Genomic DNA, 18,674 nt, shown 5'->3' with positions numbered 1-18,674 from the left:
GTTAGTGAAGGAGGGAGACAGCTGAACTGGAGTTCATTTACAAGTTCAACACTATGGCTGTGTCTACATTGGCACCCTTTTCCGGAAAAGGGATGCTAATGAGACACTTCGGAATTGCAAATGCCGTGGGGGATTTAAATATCCCCCACGGCATTTGCATGAACATGGCTGCCGCTTTTTTCCGGCTCGGGGTTTTGCCGGAGAAAAGCGCCAGTCTAAACGGGATCTTGTGGAAAATAAGCCCTTTTCCAGAAGATCCCTTATTCCTACTAAGGGATCTTCCGGAAAAGGGCTTATTTTCCGCAAGATCCCGTCTAGACTGGCGCTTTTCTCCGGCAAAACCCCGAGCCGGAAAAAAGCGGCAGCCATGTTCATGCAAATGCCGTGGGGGATATTTAAATCCCCCGCGGCATTTGCAATTCCGAAGTGTCTCATTAGCATCCCTTTTCTGGAAAAGGGTGCCAATGTAGACACAGCCTATCAGTTTGGGCTTGAATAAAGATAATAATTGGTTAATTCACTACAAAGGCAATTTTCCCTGCTTTTGATATTCGCATTTCCACATAAAATGTTATGAATGGGACACATCTAGCCTGACTTATTTATCTTCATTAATACTGGTCCTAGAATTGACAGCCTTTGCTGTTATATAAGCCCTGGATTCTGTAACTTCCACTCCAACTCATCTGATGAAGTGGCATTTACCCACAAAAGCTCATGAAAGAGCTTTCACTCAAGAAAGAGATCTTGGAGTCATTGTGGACAATTCTTTGAAACCATCTGCTCATTGAGCAACAGGAGTCTAAAATGCAAACAGAATGTTAGGAGCCATTAATAAAGGGATATGTAATAAAACAAAATATCATAATTCCACTATATAAATCCAGGGTATGGCCACACCTTGAATACTGCATGGCGTTCTGGTTGTCTCATCTCAAAAAAGATACAGTGGGATTGGAAAAACATAGAGTTGGGCATAAAAAATGATTAGGGATACGGAACAACTTCCATACAAAGGGAGATTAAAAAAATAGTAGGTGATTTTATCTTAGGAAAAAGACGAATGAGGGGAGATATGATAGAGGTCTATAAAATCTTGGCTGATGTGAAGAATGGGAATAAGGAACTGTTGTTTGCTCCTTCATATAACATAAGAGTGAAGGAGGTCACTCAATGAAATGAATAGATAGCAGGTTTAAAAAAAACATAAGAAGTTACTGCCTCTCAGAGTGCACAGCCATCCAGTGGAACTTGTTGGCAGGGGATCTCAAGAAGACCAAAAATATAACTAAGTTTTAAAAAAATAATTAGGTAAGTTTATGGAGAATAGGTCCATCAAAGGCTAATATCTCTGGGTATGTCTACACTACCCTCCTAGTTCGAACTAGGAGGGTAATGTAGGCATACCACACTTGCAAATGAAGCCCGGGATTTGCATTTCCCGGGCTTCATTTGCATAAGCGGGGAGCCGCCATTTTTAAAACCCCGCTGGTTCGAACCCCGTGCAGCGCGGCTACACGGGGCTCAAAATAGGTAGTTCGGACTAGGCTTCCTATTCCGAACTACCGGTACACCTCGTTCCACAAAATGATTTTAAACCAACTCTATTGGAACTCATAAAACAACCATACAGGTTTTACACCATTTGTTCCTAAACCCTTCATAGAAGAAGGGATGTGTTAGCAGCAACAAGAGGTATTCCAGGGTGTAGAACTAAAGGGCACGCCAGTCTACAGTCAGCAGAGCCTGGTCTACACAACCACTGAGGCAGCTTTCTTTGTGAAAGAGGCATTGTATCCTCACGGTCAGTCTCAACACTGAGGGAAGCAGGATAGTAGTGTAGACCTCAATAGGTAGTTATCAACGGTTCGATGTCAAATTGGCAGTCGGTTTCTAGCGGAATGCCCCAAGGATTGGTTCTAGGGCTGATTTGTTCAATATCTTTATTAATTACCTGGATGAGGGGATGGATTGCACCCTCAGCAAGTTTGCGGATGACACTAAGGGTATGTCTACACTACAAAGTTAGTTCAAACTAACGGACGTTAGTTCGAACTAACTTTCATAGGCGCTACACTAGCGCTCCGTTAGTTCGAATTTAATTCGAACTAACGGAGCGCTTAGTTCGAACTAGGTAATCTTCATTCCACGAGGATTCAGCCTAGTTCGAACTTACTAGTTCGAATTAAGGGCTGTGTAGACCCTTAATTCGAACTAGTGGGAGGCTAGCCCTTCCCAGCTTGCCCTGGTGGCCACTCTGGCCAACACCAGGGAAACTCTACTGCCCCCCTCCCAGCCCCGGAGCCCTTAAAGGGCCACGGGCTGGCTACACAGTTTGTGCCAGTTGCAAGGCTGCCAATACCCGTGCCAGCACACCCAGCAGCTGACACCCCATGAGCCAGCCACCCAATGACACCCAGCCCTCCCCCTCTTCCCGGGACCAGCCTGGTGGCTCCCAGGACCCTGCCCGGGGTCGCAAGAGGCGGGCGCCCGCGTGGTCTAGTGCGGAGATCGTGGACCTCATCGAGGTTTGGGGGGAAGCCTCCAATGTCCATGATCTCCGCACTAGCCACAGGAACGCGGCAGTCTACGGCCGCATGGCTGCCAGCCTGGCCGCCAGGGGCCACCAGCGCAGCCGAGAGCAGGTGCGCTGGAAAATCAAGGACCTGTGGCAGTCCTACTCCCGGGCCTGCCTGCCAGGGGCCGACCCGGAGGCGTGCCCCCACTTCCAGGCTCTGGACCGCCTCCTGGGGGCTCATGCCGTCCCTGCCCCCCGGGATGTGATAGACACCGGGACAGAGGGACCGCTCCCAGAGACGGAGGAGGAGGAGGGCTCCAAGAGCCAGGAGCCTGCCGGCAGCCTGCCCAGGACCCAGGACCCCAGAGGCACCACACAGAGCCGCTCGCCTGTGTCATCCGAGGCCGGGGAGGCGTCCACATGTGAGTACCATCGTGCTCCCCTTATGTGTACGGGGGGCTGGGGCGAGCGGGAGCCCAGGGACCGTGCGCCTGGGCCTTGCCCACCATGGAGCAGCAGCTGGGGATCCTGCAGGGGCCCTGGCCTTGCAGAGGGGAGCCGGGTTTCACACACCTGGGCCCCTGGGGTAATTGACTGCTGTTCTTGTTTCACCACAGCCGCAGCACCTGGGACTGCAGGGCGCACTACCCCGCCTGCAGCAGCCGCCCGCGCCTGGGCCAGCAGGAGAGCCAGGAACCAGGAGGAGTACCAGAGGTGGCACCTCCGGTTCCTGGAGCAACAGCTCCACATCCAGGAGCACTGGGTCCAGGAGGACCTGAGGCTGCGCCGGAGGCCACTTCCAGAGCCTGCTCGACCGCTTCCCAATTCCTCCTGCTCCCCGTGCTCCTGTTCCCCTGCTCCCGCTTCTGCTTCCTCCACACCCCCCGTCCCTCCTGCCCCACCCTCCACAACCATTCCCCACCAACGCCCCCGGATCCGCAGTGTTGCGAGACAGGAGAGGCAGCCGGACCCCCGCCCCTGAGCTTTCCTTTCCCTTCCTCCCTTCCCTCCCCTTCCAGCTCCCTCGTCCCAGGTTTCCCCCTCCCCTCTCCCACCCTTCGTCCTCCCTCCCCCCACCCCAGTTATGTTAAATAAAAAGACGTTTTTGTTTGAAAAACAGGTGTCTTTATTTGACAGTAGGTAGGCAGGGGAAAGCGGAAGGGGGTAGGGTGGAAGAAGGCCCCAGTGGGGCATGCAGGGAGAGGTCAGTCCTCCTCCTCCACCAGGAAGGTCTCCCGCAGGGCTTCCTGGATCTGGACGGCCCCCCGCTGGGCTTCCCGGACGGCGGCGGTGCGGGGCTGACCGTAGTGGCCAGCCATGTGGTCAGCCTCAGCCATCCAGGCTGGCAGGAAAGCCTCCCCCTTTCTCTCACATAAATTATGGAGCACACAACATGCTGCCACCACAGGAGGGATGTTGTGCTCGGCCAGGTCCAGACGGGTGAGGAGGCATCGAAAGCGGGCTTTCAGTCGCCCGAAGGCCCCCTCCACCACAATGCGGGCCCTGATCAGCCTGTCATTGAAGGCCTGGCAGGAGGGATTGAGGTGCCCCGTGTAGGGCTTCATCAGCCACGGCTGCAGTGGGTAGGCGGCATCCCCTACCAGGCACACGGGCATGTCCATGTCCCCAACCCTGATGTGGCGGTCGGGGAAGAAGGTCCCGTCCTGCAGCCGCTGGCACACGGAGGAGTTGCGGTACACCCGGGCATCGTGTGCTTTGCCGGACCAGCTCACATTAATGTCTGTGAACTGTCCCCAGTGGTCACACACGGCCTGCAGGAGGATGGAGAAGTACCCCTTGCGGTTCACGTAACGGGACGCCTGGTGTTCTGGGGCACAGATGGGGATGTGCGTCCCGTCGATGGCCCCCCCGCAGTTGGGGAAGCCGAGGGCGCCGAAGCCCCGGATGACGGCGTCCGGGTCGGCGAGGCGGACCACCCTGCGGAGCAGCACCCGGTTGATGGCCTTGACCACCTGCGGAGAGAGACACAGCAAAGCGCCAATCAGTGGGGTGCCTTGGTGCCTGGGAGCATTCGTACCCTGGCAGTGCCCCGCGCCCCACTCCCGGAAGCAACCCCCCTGGCGGCGTGTAGTACGGCCGGGACAGACCGACCCCTCCGGTGCGAGGTGCTTTTGCCTCCTCCCTCCCCCCCTTTGTCCCTGGGGTGGCCCATCCCCTCCTTGCAGCCCCCTTCCCCCCCGGCGCAGTGGCCAACGAGTGCCATACCTGCATGAGCACCGCTCCGACGGTGGATCTCCCCATGCCGAACTGGTTCCCGACGGATCGGTAGCTGTCCGGTGTGGAGAGCTTCCAGAGGGCGATGGCCACCTGCTTCTGGAGGGGGATGGCGGGCCTCATGCGAGTGTCCCTTCTGCGCAGAGCAGGGGCAAGCCACTCACAGAGCTCCAGGAAGGTGTCCCTCCTCATCCTGAAGTTCTGGGTCCACTGTCGGTCTTCCCAGCGCTCCAGGATGATGCGGTCCCACCAGTCGCTGCTGGTGTCCAGACGCCAGATGCGGCAGGGCACGCCGGTGCCGGGGCACTGCCGCGGCTCCTCCACGGCCCCCAGGGCGGCCAGGTGGAGAGGCAGGGGGCTGACATGCACCAGGAGGTGCCAGGAAGCCTCGAGCCATTGCTGGCAGGCTTGCAGCAGCAAGTCCAGAAAGTGCACCAGAAGGTGCAGGGCAAGCTCTGGCTCCATGTTGCCACCTGCGGCGGCGTCCCCGAAGGGAAGCACCGACACAGACGGGCACAGAGACCAACGCTTTGCTGTCCCTCGGCGATGTTGGCAAGCAAGCAGGAAAAGCTGAGAACTGGCTGTCCAGGGGGGTCCCTTTAAGCACGAGCCTCAGATAACCTCAGACAGCAGCCACATAAAGCAACTACTGACCTGATGCCCTGCCAGAACCGGTTTCAGCCGCCCTTAAATGCGCCCCTGCGTCCAATCAGTGTGGACGCGCTAGTTCAAATTAGCAAAACGCTAATTCGAACTAGTTTTTTGTTCTAGATGCGCTAGTTCAAATTAGCTTAGTTTGAATTAACCAATTCAAACTAAGTTAGTTCAAATTAGCGCTGTAGTGTAGACGTACCCTAAGGTAGGGGGAGAGGTAGATACCTTGGAGGGCAGGGATAGAGTCCAGAGAGACCTGAACAGATTAGAGGATTGGGCCAAAACAAATCTGATGAGGTTCAACAACATAAGTGCAGATTTCTGCACTTAGGACAGAAGAATCCCAAGCATTGTTACAGCGTAGGGACCGAACGGCTAAATAGCAGTTCGGCAGAAAAGGACCTGGGGATTACAGTGGATGAGAAGCTAGATATGAGTCAACAGTGTGTCCTTGTAGCCAAGAAGGCGAATGGCATATTAGGTTGCATTAGGAGGAGCACTGCCAGCAGATCTAGAGACTTGATTATTCCTCTTTGTTCAGCACTGGTGAGGCCACATCTGGAGTATTGCATCCAGTTCTAGGCCTCTCACTTCAGAAAGGGTGTAGAGGGATGGAGAGAGTCCAGTGGTGGGCAACCAAAACGATTCGTGGGCTGGAGCACATGACCTACAAGGAGAGGCTGAGGAATTTGGGCTTATTTAGTCTGCAGAAGAGAAGAGTGAGGTGGGATTTGATAGCTGCCTTCAACTTCCTAAAGGGAGGTTCCAAAGAGGATGGAGAGAGGCTGTTCCCAGTAGTGACGGATGGTAGAACAAGGTGCAATGGTCTCAAGTTACAGTGGGGGAGGTCTAGGTTGGATGTTAGGAAAGACTATTTCCCTAGGAGGGTGGTGAATCACTGGAATGGGTTACCTAGGGAGGGAGTGGTTCTAAATTCAGAAGGGGCTGGGCTGAAGCAGCAGAACAGGCAGGGTCTGGGAGTAGTGGCAGCCCCCAGCAGTGGGGCTAGATCCAGCAGCAGCCCTCGGCAATCACCGGCAGGAAGTCTGGCCAGGGCAGCAACGGCGGGGCCAGCAACCCAGCAGGCAGACTGGCTGTGACTGGAGGTAGTGCCTCCCTTCTCCTAGCTGGTAGTCAGTGACTGGGAGTGTGGCAGGGAACCTTCTCTGGTCTTGCAAATTCCCTGCTTTGGGTCTGATCAGGTCCGGAAGGAGTTGGATCAGGGAGGTCCAACCTCTACTCTGGCTTTGCTAGTGGGGATTTCCCTTCACAGGACTAGCTCACTGTCCATTTTCTACAAGGTAGAGCAAAAGAGACAGAGCAAGATCCAGCATCAGGCCTTGCAGTTTTTGATAGATTTTATTAATATTAACAGTAAGCCAAATTATTTAGTGATGCAAATTAATGTAACAGAATTTGATTTAGTAGATTTATAATATCCAGAAATAATATCAAGTTTTTTAAACACAAATGTATGCAAACCAAAAACAAGCCAAATGCTGGGGTTGTTGCTTTATCTGTTTAAACTGAAAGCATGTCACTTTTCATGTAATCAACAATTTAAAGATGGGCCATAAATAATTAAATTTTATGACATGTGAGATTAGGTAAGCATGCATTTTTCCTACGGCTATCTGGATTTTTTCAGGACCTAGATAATTTTATCTCATTTACATCAAACATGCAGGTAACTTTATATTTCTGGGTCTGCATTATTTCTAGGGAGGCATAATACAATTAAAAATGACAGTAATTGACATTACATGCTTTAATTAAATTTCCTCCTCTCTGAACCAAAACCTATTAACCAAGCATTTCAGTACTATTTCTGTATTTATTTATTACATGGTTAATGTGCTATGTGTCAGATATGGTATTTATCTATTTTCACAAATTAAGCTATCGGTTTCATGTTGACTTTAAATTGTTTTCTATATTGATGGCCAAAACCACTTGAAACATATTTCCCTCCTTCCTTTGCTAAACTTCTGATTTTCATGAAACTTTGAAAAACATGGGTCTGAATTCAGCCCTTTTTGACAGCGTGGGAGAGACTAGGCCCAATGTATCTTATGTCTTTCGATATAAACAAAAGTTTTTCCTGCTGGACAACAGAATGCTTCTGCCAGGTGACACAATGACATCATCACATCATCAGCATCAAAAGTCTGTCTCAGTGAAGCAAAATAGAAAAGAGGTGGGTAGGCGAGTGTAGCGAGCAGAGGCCTCAGTCCCCTAGTGTGTGTGTGTATATATATATATATATATATATATATATATATATATATATATATACTGTTCTGCAATGATTTCTGCTTAGGGCAAGGGGAAGCATGTTTTCTGAATCAAAGGCTAATAAAATTATTGATTTCTTCTAGATTACAAAGAGTAGAAATGGAACCCTGTTTGAAGTTGTTTGTGGGAAGCAAAAGTGGATTGACAGGAGGGTGTGCTTACAAAACTATGCTGTCCACCCTCAAGAATGTGCTTCAGACCATGAACTCATAAATTCCTAACTCAACATCTGCAAATTTTCTCCCTCTCAGGCTATGTCTAACCTGCACGCTTCTTTCGGAAAAAGCTTTTCCAGAAGATATCTTCCGGAAAAACTTTTTTCAAAAGAGAGTGTCTATACAGCAAAAGAACAATAAAAAACCTATGTGTTTTTTCAGAAGATAGCATCTCAATTGATTGGACACTACCCTGCATTTCAGTTGTGACTACTGTGGACGGAGTGGTCCACCAGGGCACCTGTGCTTTTTCCTGGAGGCTTCTTCTTTCAAAAAACCACTCTCTTCTGCATCCACACACGTCTTTTTCTGAAAAAGGCTTCTTCCTCGTAGAAAGAGGTTTACTGCGGTCGGAAAAACCTGTGTTCTTTCGACTTTCTGTCATAGAATCATAGAACCATAGAGCTGAAAGAGACCTCAGGAGGTCATCAAGTCCAGCCCCCTGCTCTAGGCAGGACCAATCCCAACTAGATCAACCCAGCCAGGGCTTTGTCAAGCCGAGACTTAAACACCTCTAGGGATGGAAACTCCACTACTTCCCTTGGTAACCCATTCCAGTGTTTCACCACTCTCCTAGTGAAATAGTTTTTCCTAATATCAACCTGGACCTCTCCCACCACAACTTGAGACCATTGCATCCGTCACTACTGAGAACAGCCTTCCTCCATCGTCTTTGGAACCTCCCTTCAGGAAGTTGAAGGCTGCTATCAAATCCCCCCCACTCTGTTGAAAGAACGCAATAACAGTGTGGATATAAGTGTAGTTTTTCCAGAAAAATGGCTGTTTTTCTGGAAAAGCTCTGCAGTGTAGACATACCCTCAGAAAACAACCCCACTTTGCTTATTTTAAAGCTCTTATTCTTGTCCGCTGAATAGTACTGTAATGACACCCATTAATTTAAATAGGGGCCTCCTGGAACTATGGTAAATGCATGCAGTATTTTAAAGATGAAATCAGAGGAGAAACCAAGGAAACTTGGTATTTTATCTAATTGTTTCTACAATCAACTGATGTTATGCAGCATTGCAGCACTACCACCTTCCTGCTTTGAGGAAGTGGGTGCTGCTTCCATATGCCAGGTACATAGCGCTCATTATTGTAGTGGGCTAAACATCAACAGAACTTCCAGAATGGAGGCTAGAGTTCAATGAACAGCCAATCAACCACAGTGTTTTCACTAAGGTGAGTTAAGTGCTCCACCTAAAGCTCCCCCCAGGTACACCACTATGGGTGTGATGCAAGGCACAAGGTATAGAATACATTGTATCTTTTCTATGCTGCACCATTTCAGAACCAGGACCATGGGTGAATACTGGTTTGTAGTGCAGCTGGATAACGCTGAGTAAGAAGCACCTCACAATGTCCATTTATTACTTTGGCAGTAGTAATTCCTGTGAAATTTAAATGGAAATCAGAAAGGTAACCACTTTCTATTGCTCAGGATGGAGCCAGGATGTGTCATTTCCTCCTTGTGCTCCGCGTGGAAACAGACACTCAAAACTTTTACAGCTCCTTCAAGGTTTTAGTTATTTAATATCTTCATAGCAATTCAGTTTTGACGCAAAGTCAAAACTGATTATTATTTCATCTGGTCCTCTACTGAGCCACAGTCGCTCTCGAGGTGAAGAGGGTTACATATTTTCATTTCCCTGATGTTTTACTGTCCTGTTGAAGTCATATGTTCTCACTTCTTGCCCTCCCCCAACTTTTTGTATATGGTTACTTCCATTTGAAGTCCTGATTCTCTGCCTGATAGAGTTTTGCCATATATTTCCGTGGAAGTAGTACCTATAGATGTAGACCATGCACAATTGGTAGAAATGCAATTTCAACTTCCCTTGTATTGTGTTACACTTACATTTCACTTTCTGGATGTCTATTTTAATGATTTGGCTGCTTGTGTTGATTTTCACTCTTTAACCACTTTTATCATTCTGTACATCTGATTTCCAAAACCAACACAGGCAAATATCAAGGTGTTTTGCTTCCTGTTGCCATGTCTCTGTTCTGTTCTGCCTCATCCTTTTAGGATAATGGTGAGGATTTTCTATCCCAGATTGTGGGTGGAGGGGATACCAGTTAGTCCGCATTTGAACTAGACTCAGATTGCATGAAAATACATGTCTTACAGAAGCTATTCTAGTCTTTCATTTGATCATATAAGAGGTAACAAAAGATATAGTCAAATCTGCTTCTTAGCTCTCCAGACAATTTGCCAAGCTGCGGAAGGCAGATTTAGTTTGTTTTGCAGATGGTCTATGAGTCTCATGTGGCATCATATTAAATTATATAGGCAGTCAGTCATTTGTTCTGAAGTGATGCACTGAGCTGAGAGGTATCAGGAGTGTTCTGTTGGAAAACAAGCTAGACAGCTACAAATACAGCTTCACAGAACCGCCACATAAAGGAGGCCTCCAAGGAAAGGGTCTTAAAATACCTTGCAGACAGCTAGTTCTCCTTGTGCAGATAAAATGAGGGTGACTTGGACAGTGTACAATGGGCTGTGGAGCCCTTTGCCCTAAAGGTAGGAGATCCTACACTACTTGCCATTGTTTGTCATTTTGATTTCTGTGGTGTCTGAGTATTACTTTTTCTATCTGCATTTTTGTTGTGGGTGTTCATTTTTGTTTTCTAATATTTTAAAATTAAGGGTGGTTGGCTTTTCTCCTGTTACCTTGGCCAGACTTTTCATTGTGGAACTCCCACCAATTAAAAGTGGAAGACAATACTGTAGTTTGTACAATTCAAATATTATTCTTGGACTAAAATATTTTTACAATATGAGATATTAACTAAGATTTGTTTCTAGTTTCTAAATCCACTGAAGGTCAAAGTGTTTCTATTAGCTTCAGTCAGTTCAAGATCAGGCACTTAGTAATATCTGAACCAGTGTGAAAATGATATGAAATAAACTTCAGAGTCTGAATTTCAACATGGGGATAAAATGTTTTGTTTAGACAGAAGCATGTTTCAAATGCAGATTTTCAAATGGGTTGTATGGCAGAGGGGATTTCAGTTTTTTGTATTACTTTATTAAACATTTCTTAATATAAAAATAGCTTTAAGTAATTTCAATCCCCAAGCCCTTTTGGTACTTAAAGCAGTTTAAATAAACTGGTTTTGAAATTATATCAATATTTATGACTTAAACATCTGCAGGTTGGAAATTGTTTGGAGATCTCTGAATTTGTGTTAAGGCTGTACAGGAAAACCCATTTAAGATTATTTACTCAGATTCTAACATGTGTGTCCAACATAAAGTGGCAAAACTTTGAATCTTCAGTAGAATTACTTAATTCCAGTAAGCATGTAAGTGATGTACATTTACCAGGCAGTATGTTGTAGGGTGCTATTTCTGAAGCTATAGTTCTGCTTGATAAGTAGTAGCAAATGATTTTATGAGCTACTTCTTTTTCAGAGTATTTTTGGGGGAAAAAGCAACCGCAAGAATGTGCAGTTCACAATAGCAGTTTATTCTGATAATGCTGTTGCTGGTATTGTGTACTACTTGTTTTCTAATTTAACAACATGGTAATACTGTACTCAAACAAATAATGCCAGTACAAAACTTCTTTGGAAAGAGACAATTGGAGTTTAGAGCAGGTGGATAGATTTTAGAAATAAATTACTGCAGATTGGGATTGCACAAAAGGATTTAGGAAGGGTTTATGAAGAGTATTCACAGAGCACGATGAAGATTCCCAAAGCTGAGATGTAGAGTTGGGATGATCTTGTGATTATGGTACAGGATTTGGAATCAAGAAGTTTGGAAACTGTTCCCGTGTAACTGCAGGCTAGTCACTACTGATAGATTTTTAAATGCCTAGCTTCCCTTCTACAGGTACAGATTATCTCTACAGGAGCAGAGAGGCTGATCCTTGACGCGGCTCAAAATGTTTCCCTTAATCTCTTTGGCTACGTCTAGACTACATCCCTTTTTCGGAAAAGGGATGTAAATTAGACATATTGCAATTGCTATTGAAGCGGGGATTTAAATCTCCCGCACTTCATTAGCATAAAAATGGCTGCTGCTTTTTTTCGGCCCAGAGCTTTGTCGGAGAAAAGCGCCAGTCTAGACGCTGATCTTTTGAAAAATAAAGCCTTTTCTGAAAGATCCCTTATCTCTCTTGAAATAAGGAATAAGAGATCTTTCGGAAAAGGCTTTATTTTTCAAAAGATCAGCGTCTAGACTGGCGCTTTTTTCCGACAAAGCTTCATGCCAAAAAAAAGCGGCAGCCATTTTTATGCTAATGAAGCGTGGGAGATTTAAATCCCCGCTTCATTAGCAATTGCGATATGTCTAATTTACATCCCTTTTCCGAAAAAGGGATGTAGTCTAGACGTAGCCTTTGTGTAACACTTTCTCCCATCAGAATAAGGGGCACAGTAATAATTTTCTATTTCCCTCTCATGTTGAAGTTAAAGTTATTCACTTTGGTAAAGCCTGTTGAGAGCTTAAAATGGAAAGGGCTGTCTCATTCCTTGTATTCATTGAAGGGTAACTCACTTTCACCAGGAAACTGGACTCTTGTATTGGTTTCCCAGCCATGCCATTTGGACCTTGCTCTGCCTCCAAGTTTCCTGAGAACAACTTTTTAAATGTTCAGTTTAATTTTCAAAGCACAGCATGAATACCATAATTGAAAAAAGTAGTATTGGCCCAGAATCTCAACTATGGCTAGTACACATTGGCTGGCATGATTTTGCGGAAATACTTTTAACGGAAATTTTTTTCCGTTAAAAGTATTTCCGCAAAAGCGCATCTAGATTGGCAAGTGCCTTTGCGCAAGAGATTTGCTTTTGCGCAAAAGCATCTGTGGCCAGTCTAGACGCGATTTTGCGCAAGAAAGCCCCGATCGCCATTTTAGCCATCGGGGCTTTTTTGCGCAAAACAGTTCTTCCCTGTCTACACTGGCCCTTTTACGCAAGTATTCTTGCGCAAGAGGGCTTTTTCCCGAGCGGGAGCGTGAAAGCATTTGCACAAGAAGCTCTGATTTTGTACATTACAAAGTCAGTGCTCTTGCGCAAATTCAAGCAGCCAGTGTAGACAGCGGCCGCTTTTGCGCAAAATCTTGCCAGTCTAGACACACCCATTAGGTATAGGTGTTAAGGATGGAGCTGTCAAACCAGATCTTTACAGACCTAGTGCTGAACAGTAGAAAATCTGATTCAATATAATCAATGTACAACAGTTTATGGAGAAAGAAGGCCACAAGCAGGATAAGGTTATATAGTGCACTCTCCCTAGTGAACCTCCATTCCCAAAACATACACCCTTAATAGCTATGGGTATGTCTACACTGCCACCCTAGTTCGAACTAGGGTGGCTAATGTAGGCATTCGAAGTTGCAAATGAAGTCTGGGATTTAAATATCCCGGGCTTCATTTGCATCTTGCCGTGCGCCGCCATTTTTAAATCCCTGTTAGTGCGGACTCCGTGCCCGCAGCTACACGCGGCACGGAGTAGGTAGTTCGGACTGGCTCTCTAATCCGAACTACCGTTACTCCTCGTGGAACGAGGTGTACTGGTAGTTCGAATTAGAGAGCCTAATTCGAACAACCTACTCCGTGCCACGTGTAGCCGCGTGTAGCCGCGGGCACGGAGTCCGCATTAACGGGGATTTTAAAATGGTGGTGCCTGGCAAGATGGAAATGAAGCCAGGGATATTTAAATTCCGGACTTCATTTGCAACTTAGAATGCCTGCATTAGCCACCCTAGTTCGAACTAGGGTGGCAGTGTAGACATACCCTATGTTGGCTTTACAGAATATTCTTATTGGCAAGCAGAACAGATATAGCTATCAATTCTAGATGAAAACTTCTTCCTCTTCTCTTCTCTTCTCTTCTCTTCTCTTCTCTTCTCTTCTCTTCTCTTCTCTTCTCTTCTCTTCTCTTCTCTTCTCTTCTCTCTAATGTACTTGATCTGTCCCAGGTTTCCTCAAAGCAAGGTCTTAGTTGCCTTGAAAACTTCTGGTTCACACTCGAGCCCACAGAACAGAGTTTTGGCCTTTCTTGTTTAGTACTCTCACAGGCCCCTCAAGAGGTTAAGTAACGATTTTCCTTGTGCACCCTTGCAGAGGCATTTTACTTAACATTTATACTCTTTGTTTCAAAGGAGTCACATGTCTTAATGCCATGCCCTCTGGGCATATTGAGGGCTGTTTGTAGGAGGATGCAGGGCCCAGGACAGCCCCCCTCTATCTGGGCCTCACCTTTTCTCACCCCTGCTCCACTGCTGCTCCGCCTTATCGTGCCCTTGTCTGCTCTCTCCCACCCCCATTGCACCTCTTTTCCAAAGCCCGCTCCACTGAGTGATACAACTTCGGGGGATTACTGAGGGGTCTCATGCAGGGCAGCAACTGGGGTCAGTCCCCTCCACTCACCGTGCTAGCAGGAGATGTAGGAAGCAGAGCAGCACAGCAGCTAGGGGAGTAGAGCAGGCTGGGGCCAAGTTACTCTTTTTCCTGCCACCACTGTGAAGTGGAGCAACATGGCTGTAAGATGGTAAAGCACAGAGCAGGCTGCCAAATCTCTCTGCTTCTCACGGCTCTGACTGCCACAGAAACTGCAGAGGGGCCAACCCCAGGTCCCCCCTCCATGCCAGCCTGAGCCCAACAGATGAGGTTGGAACTAACCTCAATATGGGGAATCATCCCATCTGAGGGCGGGGGGTTGCATGCGGTGTGGGTCGGCCACCTGGAACCTTCCTATGGATGGGAATGCTCTGGGCATGTTATTACTAATTTCTACCTAATTAATACTTCATGAAGAGGCTGCAGAGTAGTGCCAACTGAAAATCATCCCACATCTATTCCCTTATCAATCGTTCATTTTAGCCCTTGTGTTATGTCTTTCAACAAGGTCCACATGCCCTGGTCAGATTATGCTTCACTCTATACCTGTTGTTTGCTTTCAAGTAGACATATCTGTCTGCTGACCCACAAATCAGTATTGATGATTGTCAAGACTGTTCCCCACTCTGGCATGATGAATGCAGAAGTGGGGGGGGGCCCTCAAAAGCAATCCCATAACCTGATCTCTACAAGCTTTGGTACAAAAACTCCCCCCCCCCAAATCCTAATACCCGGATTTTGGGGAATCCGCTGCCACCATCAAGTTGAACCCACAAACAGGGGTGGACACTTGAAACCAACCCCAGGGTACCCCAAACTCTTTTCTCCAAAAAGCTGGAAAAAGAAAAGAGAAAATACAAGCTGCAGTCTGTGATGCTGTCCCCTCGTCAGGAGCAAGCAGAGCTAAAGCTGGGTGAGGACTTCTCTGCGCCAGGGAAACTGCCGAATTTATACAAACTTTGGTATCTTCCCAAAGTGCACCAAAAAGGCAGCTGAAAATAAGGCATACTTGCCGGGTATATAAAGGAATTGAGTCATAAAAACTTAGGGTTAGAAGAGACCTCAGGAGGTCATTGAGTCCAGCCCCCTTCCCAAAGCAGGACTAAACCCAACTAAACCATCCCAGCCAGGACTTTGGCAAGCTGGGACTTAAAAACCTCTAGGGATGGAGATTCCACCCTCTCCCTAGGGAACCCATCCCAGTGCTTCCCCACCTGCCTAGTGAAATAATATTTTATAATATCCATCCTTGACCTTCTCCACTGCAACTTGAGACCATTGCTCCTTGTTTTGTCATCTGTCACCATTGAGAACAGCCTCTCTCCACCCACTTTGGAACCTCCCTTCAGGAAGTTGAAGGCTGCAATCAAATCCCCCCTCACTCTTCGCTTCTGCAGACCAAATAATCCCAAATCCCTCAGCCGCTCCTCATGTGTTGTGCGCCAGCCCCCTAATCACTTTTGTTGCCTTCCACTGGACTCTCTCTGATGCATCCACATCCTTTCTGTAGTGGGGGGCCCAGAATTGGACGCAGTACTCCAGATGTGGCCTTGCCAGTGCCGAATAAGGGGGAATAATCACTCCCCAGCTCTGCAGACAATACTCCTACTAATGCACCCTAATATGCCATTAGCCTTCTTGGCTACAAGAGCACACTATTGACTCATATCCAGATTCTCATTCACTGTAATCTTCTAGGGATGTTACATTTCAATTAATCATCAATTAATCAAGTAGTCAATGGAATTTCCGTCAACTACTCGATTAGTCAATAGGGGTATGTCTACACTACAGCGCTAATTCGAACTAACTTAGTTCGAATTAGTTAATTCAAACTAAGCTAATTCGAACTAACGGATCTAGACTAAAAAACTAGTTCGAATTAGCATTTTGCTAATTCGAACTAGCATGTCCACATTAAGTGGACCCTGAACCGGGGTTAAGGATGGCCGGAAGCAGTGCCGGCAGGGCATCAGAGGAGGACTTAGAGCGTGGAGATGCTGTCTCAGGCTAGCCGAGGGCTGCGCTTAAAGGGTCCCAACCCCCACCCCGGACAGACAGTTCTCAGGGGTGCCCCGCTTGCAAAGCAGTCCTGGCTTGGATTGCCCGGAGTACCCACACTGGGCACATCACAGCACTAGGCCATCAGACCGGCTGCACTTGCCGCAGGCTGCCATCTGGGGAGAGAGGGCAATTGGGGGGCTGCAGGAGAGCTTCCACCCCCAGAAGCCCGCAGAGCCATCCCAGTCCTCCCCATCGGGGGCTCGTGCCCCATTCCTCCCTCACCTCCTTCCACTTACCCTTCCCTAGCCCCCCTTCCTGATGTACAAAATAAAGAAAATGTGTGGTCAAAAATAGAATCTCTCTTTATGGAACAAAACTCGGGGAGACTGGCAAAAGGAGGTGGGAGAGGGGAAGAGAGAGAGTGGGAGAGGGGAGGGCAACTAAAATGATCAGAGGTTTGGAAGAGGTCCCATATGAAGAGAGGCTAAAGAGACTGGGACTTTTCAGTTTAGAAAAGAGGAGACTGAGGGGGGATAGGATAGAGGTCTATAAAAGCATGAGTGGGGTGGAGAGGGTGCATCAAGAAAAGTTCTTCATTAGTTCCCATAATAGAAGGACTAGAGGACACCAAAGGAAAGGAATGGGTAGCAGGCTTCAAACTAGTAACAGAAAGTTGTTCTTCACAAAGCAAAGAGTCAACCTGTGGAACTCCTTGCTGCAGGAGGCTGTGAAGGCTAGAACTAGAACAGAGTTTAAATAGGAGTGAGATAAAGTGATGGAGGTTGGGTCCATGGAGTGGTATTAGCCAGGGGGTAGCAGTGGTATCCCTGCCCAAAGTTTGTGGAAGGCTGGAGAGGGATGGCAAGAGACAAATGGCTTGGTCTCTGTCTTCGGTCCATCCCCTCCAGGGTCCCTAGGGTTGGCTGCTGTCGGCAGACAGGCTACTGGGCTAGATGGACCTTTGGTCTGACCCAGTACGGCCATTCTAAGCTCTGGGCTCAGGGTCAGGGGTCTCAGTGGACCACCTTGATTTTCATGCACACCTGCTCCTGGGTGGCCAGGCTGGCAGCTCTCCTGCCTTAGCCGGCCACTTTCCTGTGCCTAGTGCAGAGGTCGTGGACGAGGTCCACGATGTCCGCACTAGCCCAGGCGGGTGCCCGCCTCTTGCGGTCCCGGGCAAGCTCCCGGGAGCCGCCAGCCTGGTCCCGGGAAGAGGCAGAGGGCTGGGGGGCATCGGGTGGCTGGCTTGAGCCGTGCCAGGTGCTGGGTCTGCTAGCTGGGTGCTGGGAGGCTTGCACCTGGCACGGGCACCGTAGCCAGCCCGTGCCCCTTTAAGGGGTCCGGGGCCGGGAAGGGGGCATAGAGTTTCCCTGGTGTGGGCCAGAGTGGCCACCAGGGCAAGCTGGGGTGGGCTAACCTCCCACTAGTTCGAATTAAGGGGCTACACACCCCTTAATTCGAACTAGTAAGTTCGAACTAGGCTTAGTCCTCGTGGGATGAGGTTTACCTAGTTTGAACTAAGCGCTCCGCTAGTTCGAATTAAATTCGAACTAACGGAGCGCTAGTGTAGTGCCTATCAAAGTTAATTCGAACTAACGTGTCTTAGTTTGAATTAACTTTGCAGTGTAGACATACCCTTACATCCCTAGTAATCTCCAGGTTATTTTCTGCCGAATTGCTGCTTTGGCAGCCGGTCCCCAGCCTATAACAATGTTTGGGATTCTTCTGTACTTGTCCGTGTTGAACTTCATCAGATTTCTTTTGACTGAATCTTCTAATCCGTCTAGGTCACTCTGGACCGTATCCCTGCCCTCCAACATATCTACCTCTCCCCCTAGCTTAGTGTCACTTGCAAACTTGCTGAAGGTTCAATCCATCCCCTCATCCAGGTCATTAATAAAGATGTTGAACAAAATTGGCCCCAGAACTGGCCCCTGGGACATGCCACTTGAAACCGACCACCAACCAGACATTGAGCGGTTGATCACTATCCATTGGTTCCGACAATCTAGACAGCTTTCTGTCCATCTTACAGTCCATTTATCCAATCCATACTTCCTTAACTTGCTGGCAAGAATATTGTGGGAGACCATATGTAAAGCTTTGCTGAAGTCAAGGTATATCACATCCACTGACTTCCCCATGTCCATAGAGCCAATTATCTTGTCATAGAAGGCATTCATGTTAGTCAGGCATAACTTGCCCTCTATTAATCTATGTTGACTATTCCTGATCACTTTCCCCTCTTCCAACTACTTCAAAATGGATTCCTTGAGGATCCCCTCCACGATTTGTCCAGGAGCTGAGAAGAGGCTGACCTGGTCTGTAATTCCCTGGATTGTCCTTCTCCCCTTTTTAAAAGATGGGCACTACATTTGCCTTTTTCCAGTTGTATGGGA

The 18,674-nt window shown here is 47.9% G+C and overlaps 1 protein-coding gene across 7 annotated transcripts in view; it reads left to right on the top strand.

Moving 5' to 3' along the window:
* Positions 1-18,674, top strand: part of PARVA (parvin alpha) — a 256,682-nt gene that overhangs the window by 69,520 nt on the left and 168,488 nt on the right. The window contains exon 1 of one of the 7 annotated variants that reach the window (XM_075927861.1): positions 10,046-10,441. The exons of the other annotated variants lie outside the window; for them this stretch is intronic. Within the exon in view, the coding sequence (XP_075783976.1) occupies positions 10,414-10,441 (28 nt within the window). The 5' untranslated portion in view covers positions 10,046-10,413. Of the gene's footprint in view, positions 1-10,045; positions 10,442-18,674 lie in introns of those variants that run through there. 7 annotated transcript variants of the gene reach the window in all.

The sequence above is a fragment of the Pelodiscus sinensis genome, chromosome 4 (genome assembly GCF_049634645.1).
Source record: "Pelodiscus sinensis isolate JC-2024 chromosome 4, ASM4963464v1, whole genome shotgun sequence".
Taxonomy (NCBI): Eukaryota; Metazoa; Chordata; order Testudines; family Trionychidae; genus Pelodiscus; species Pelodiscus sinensis.
This window is presented reverse-complemented; position numbering and strand designations above follow the sequence as displayed.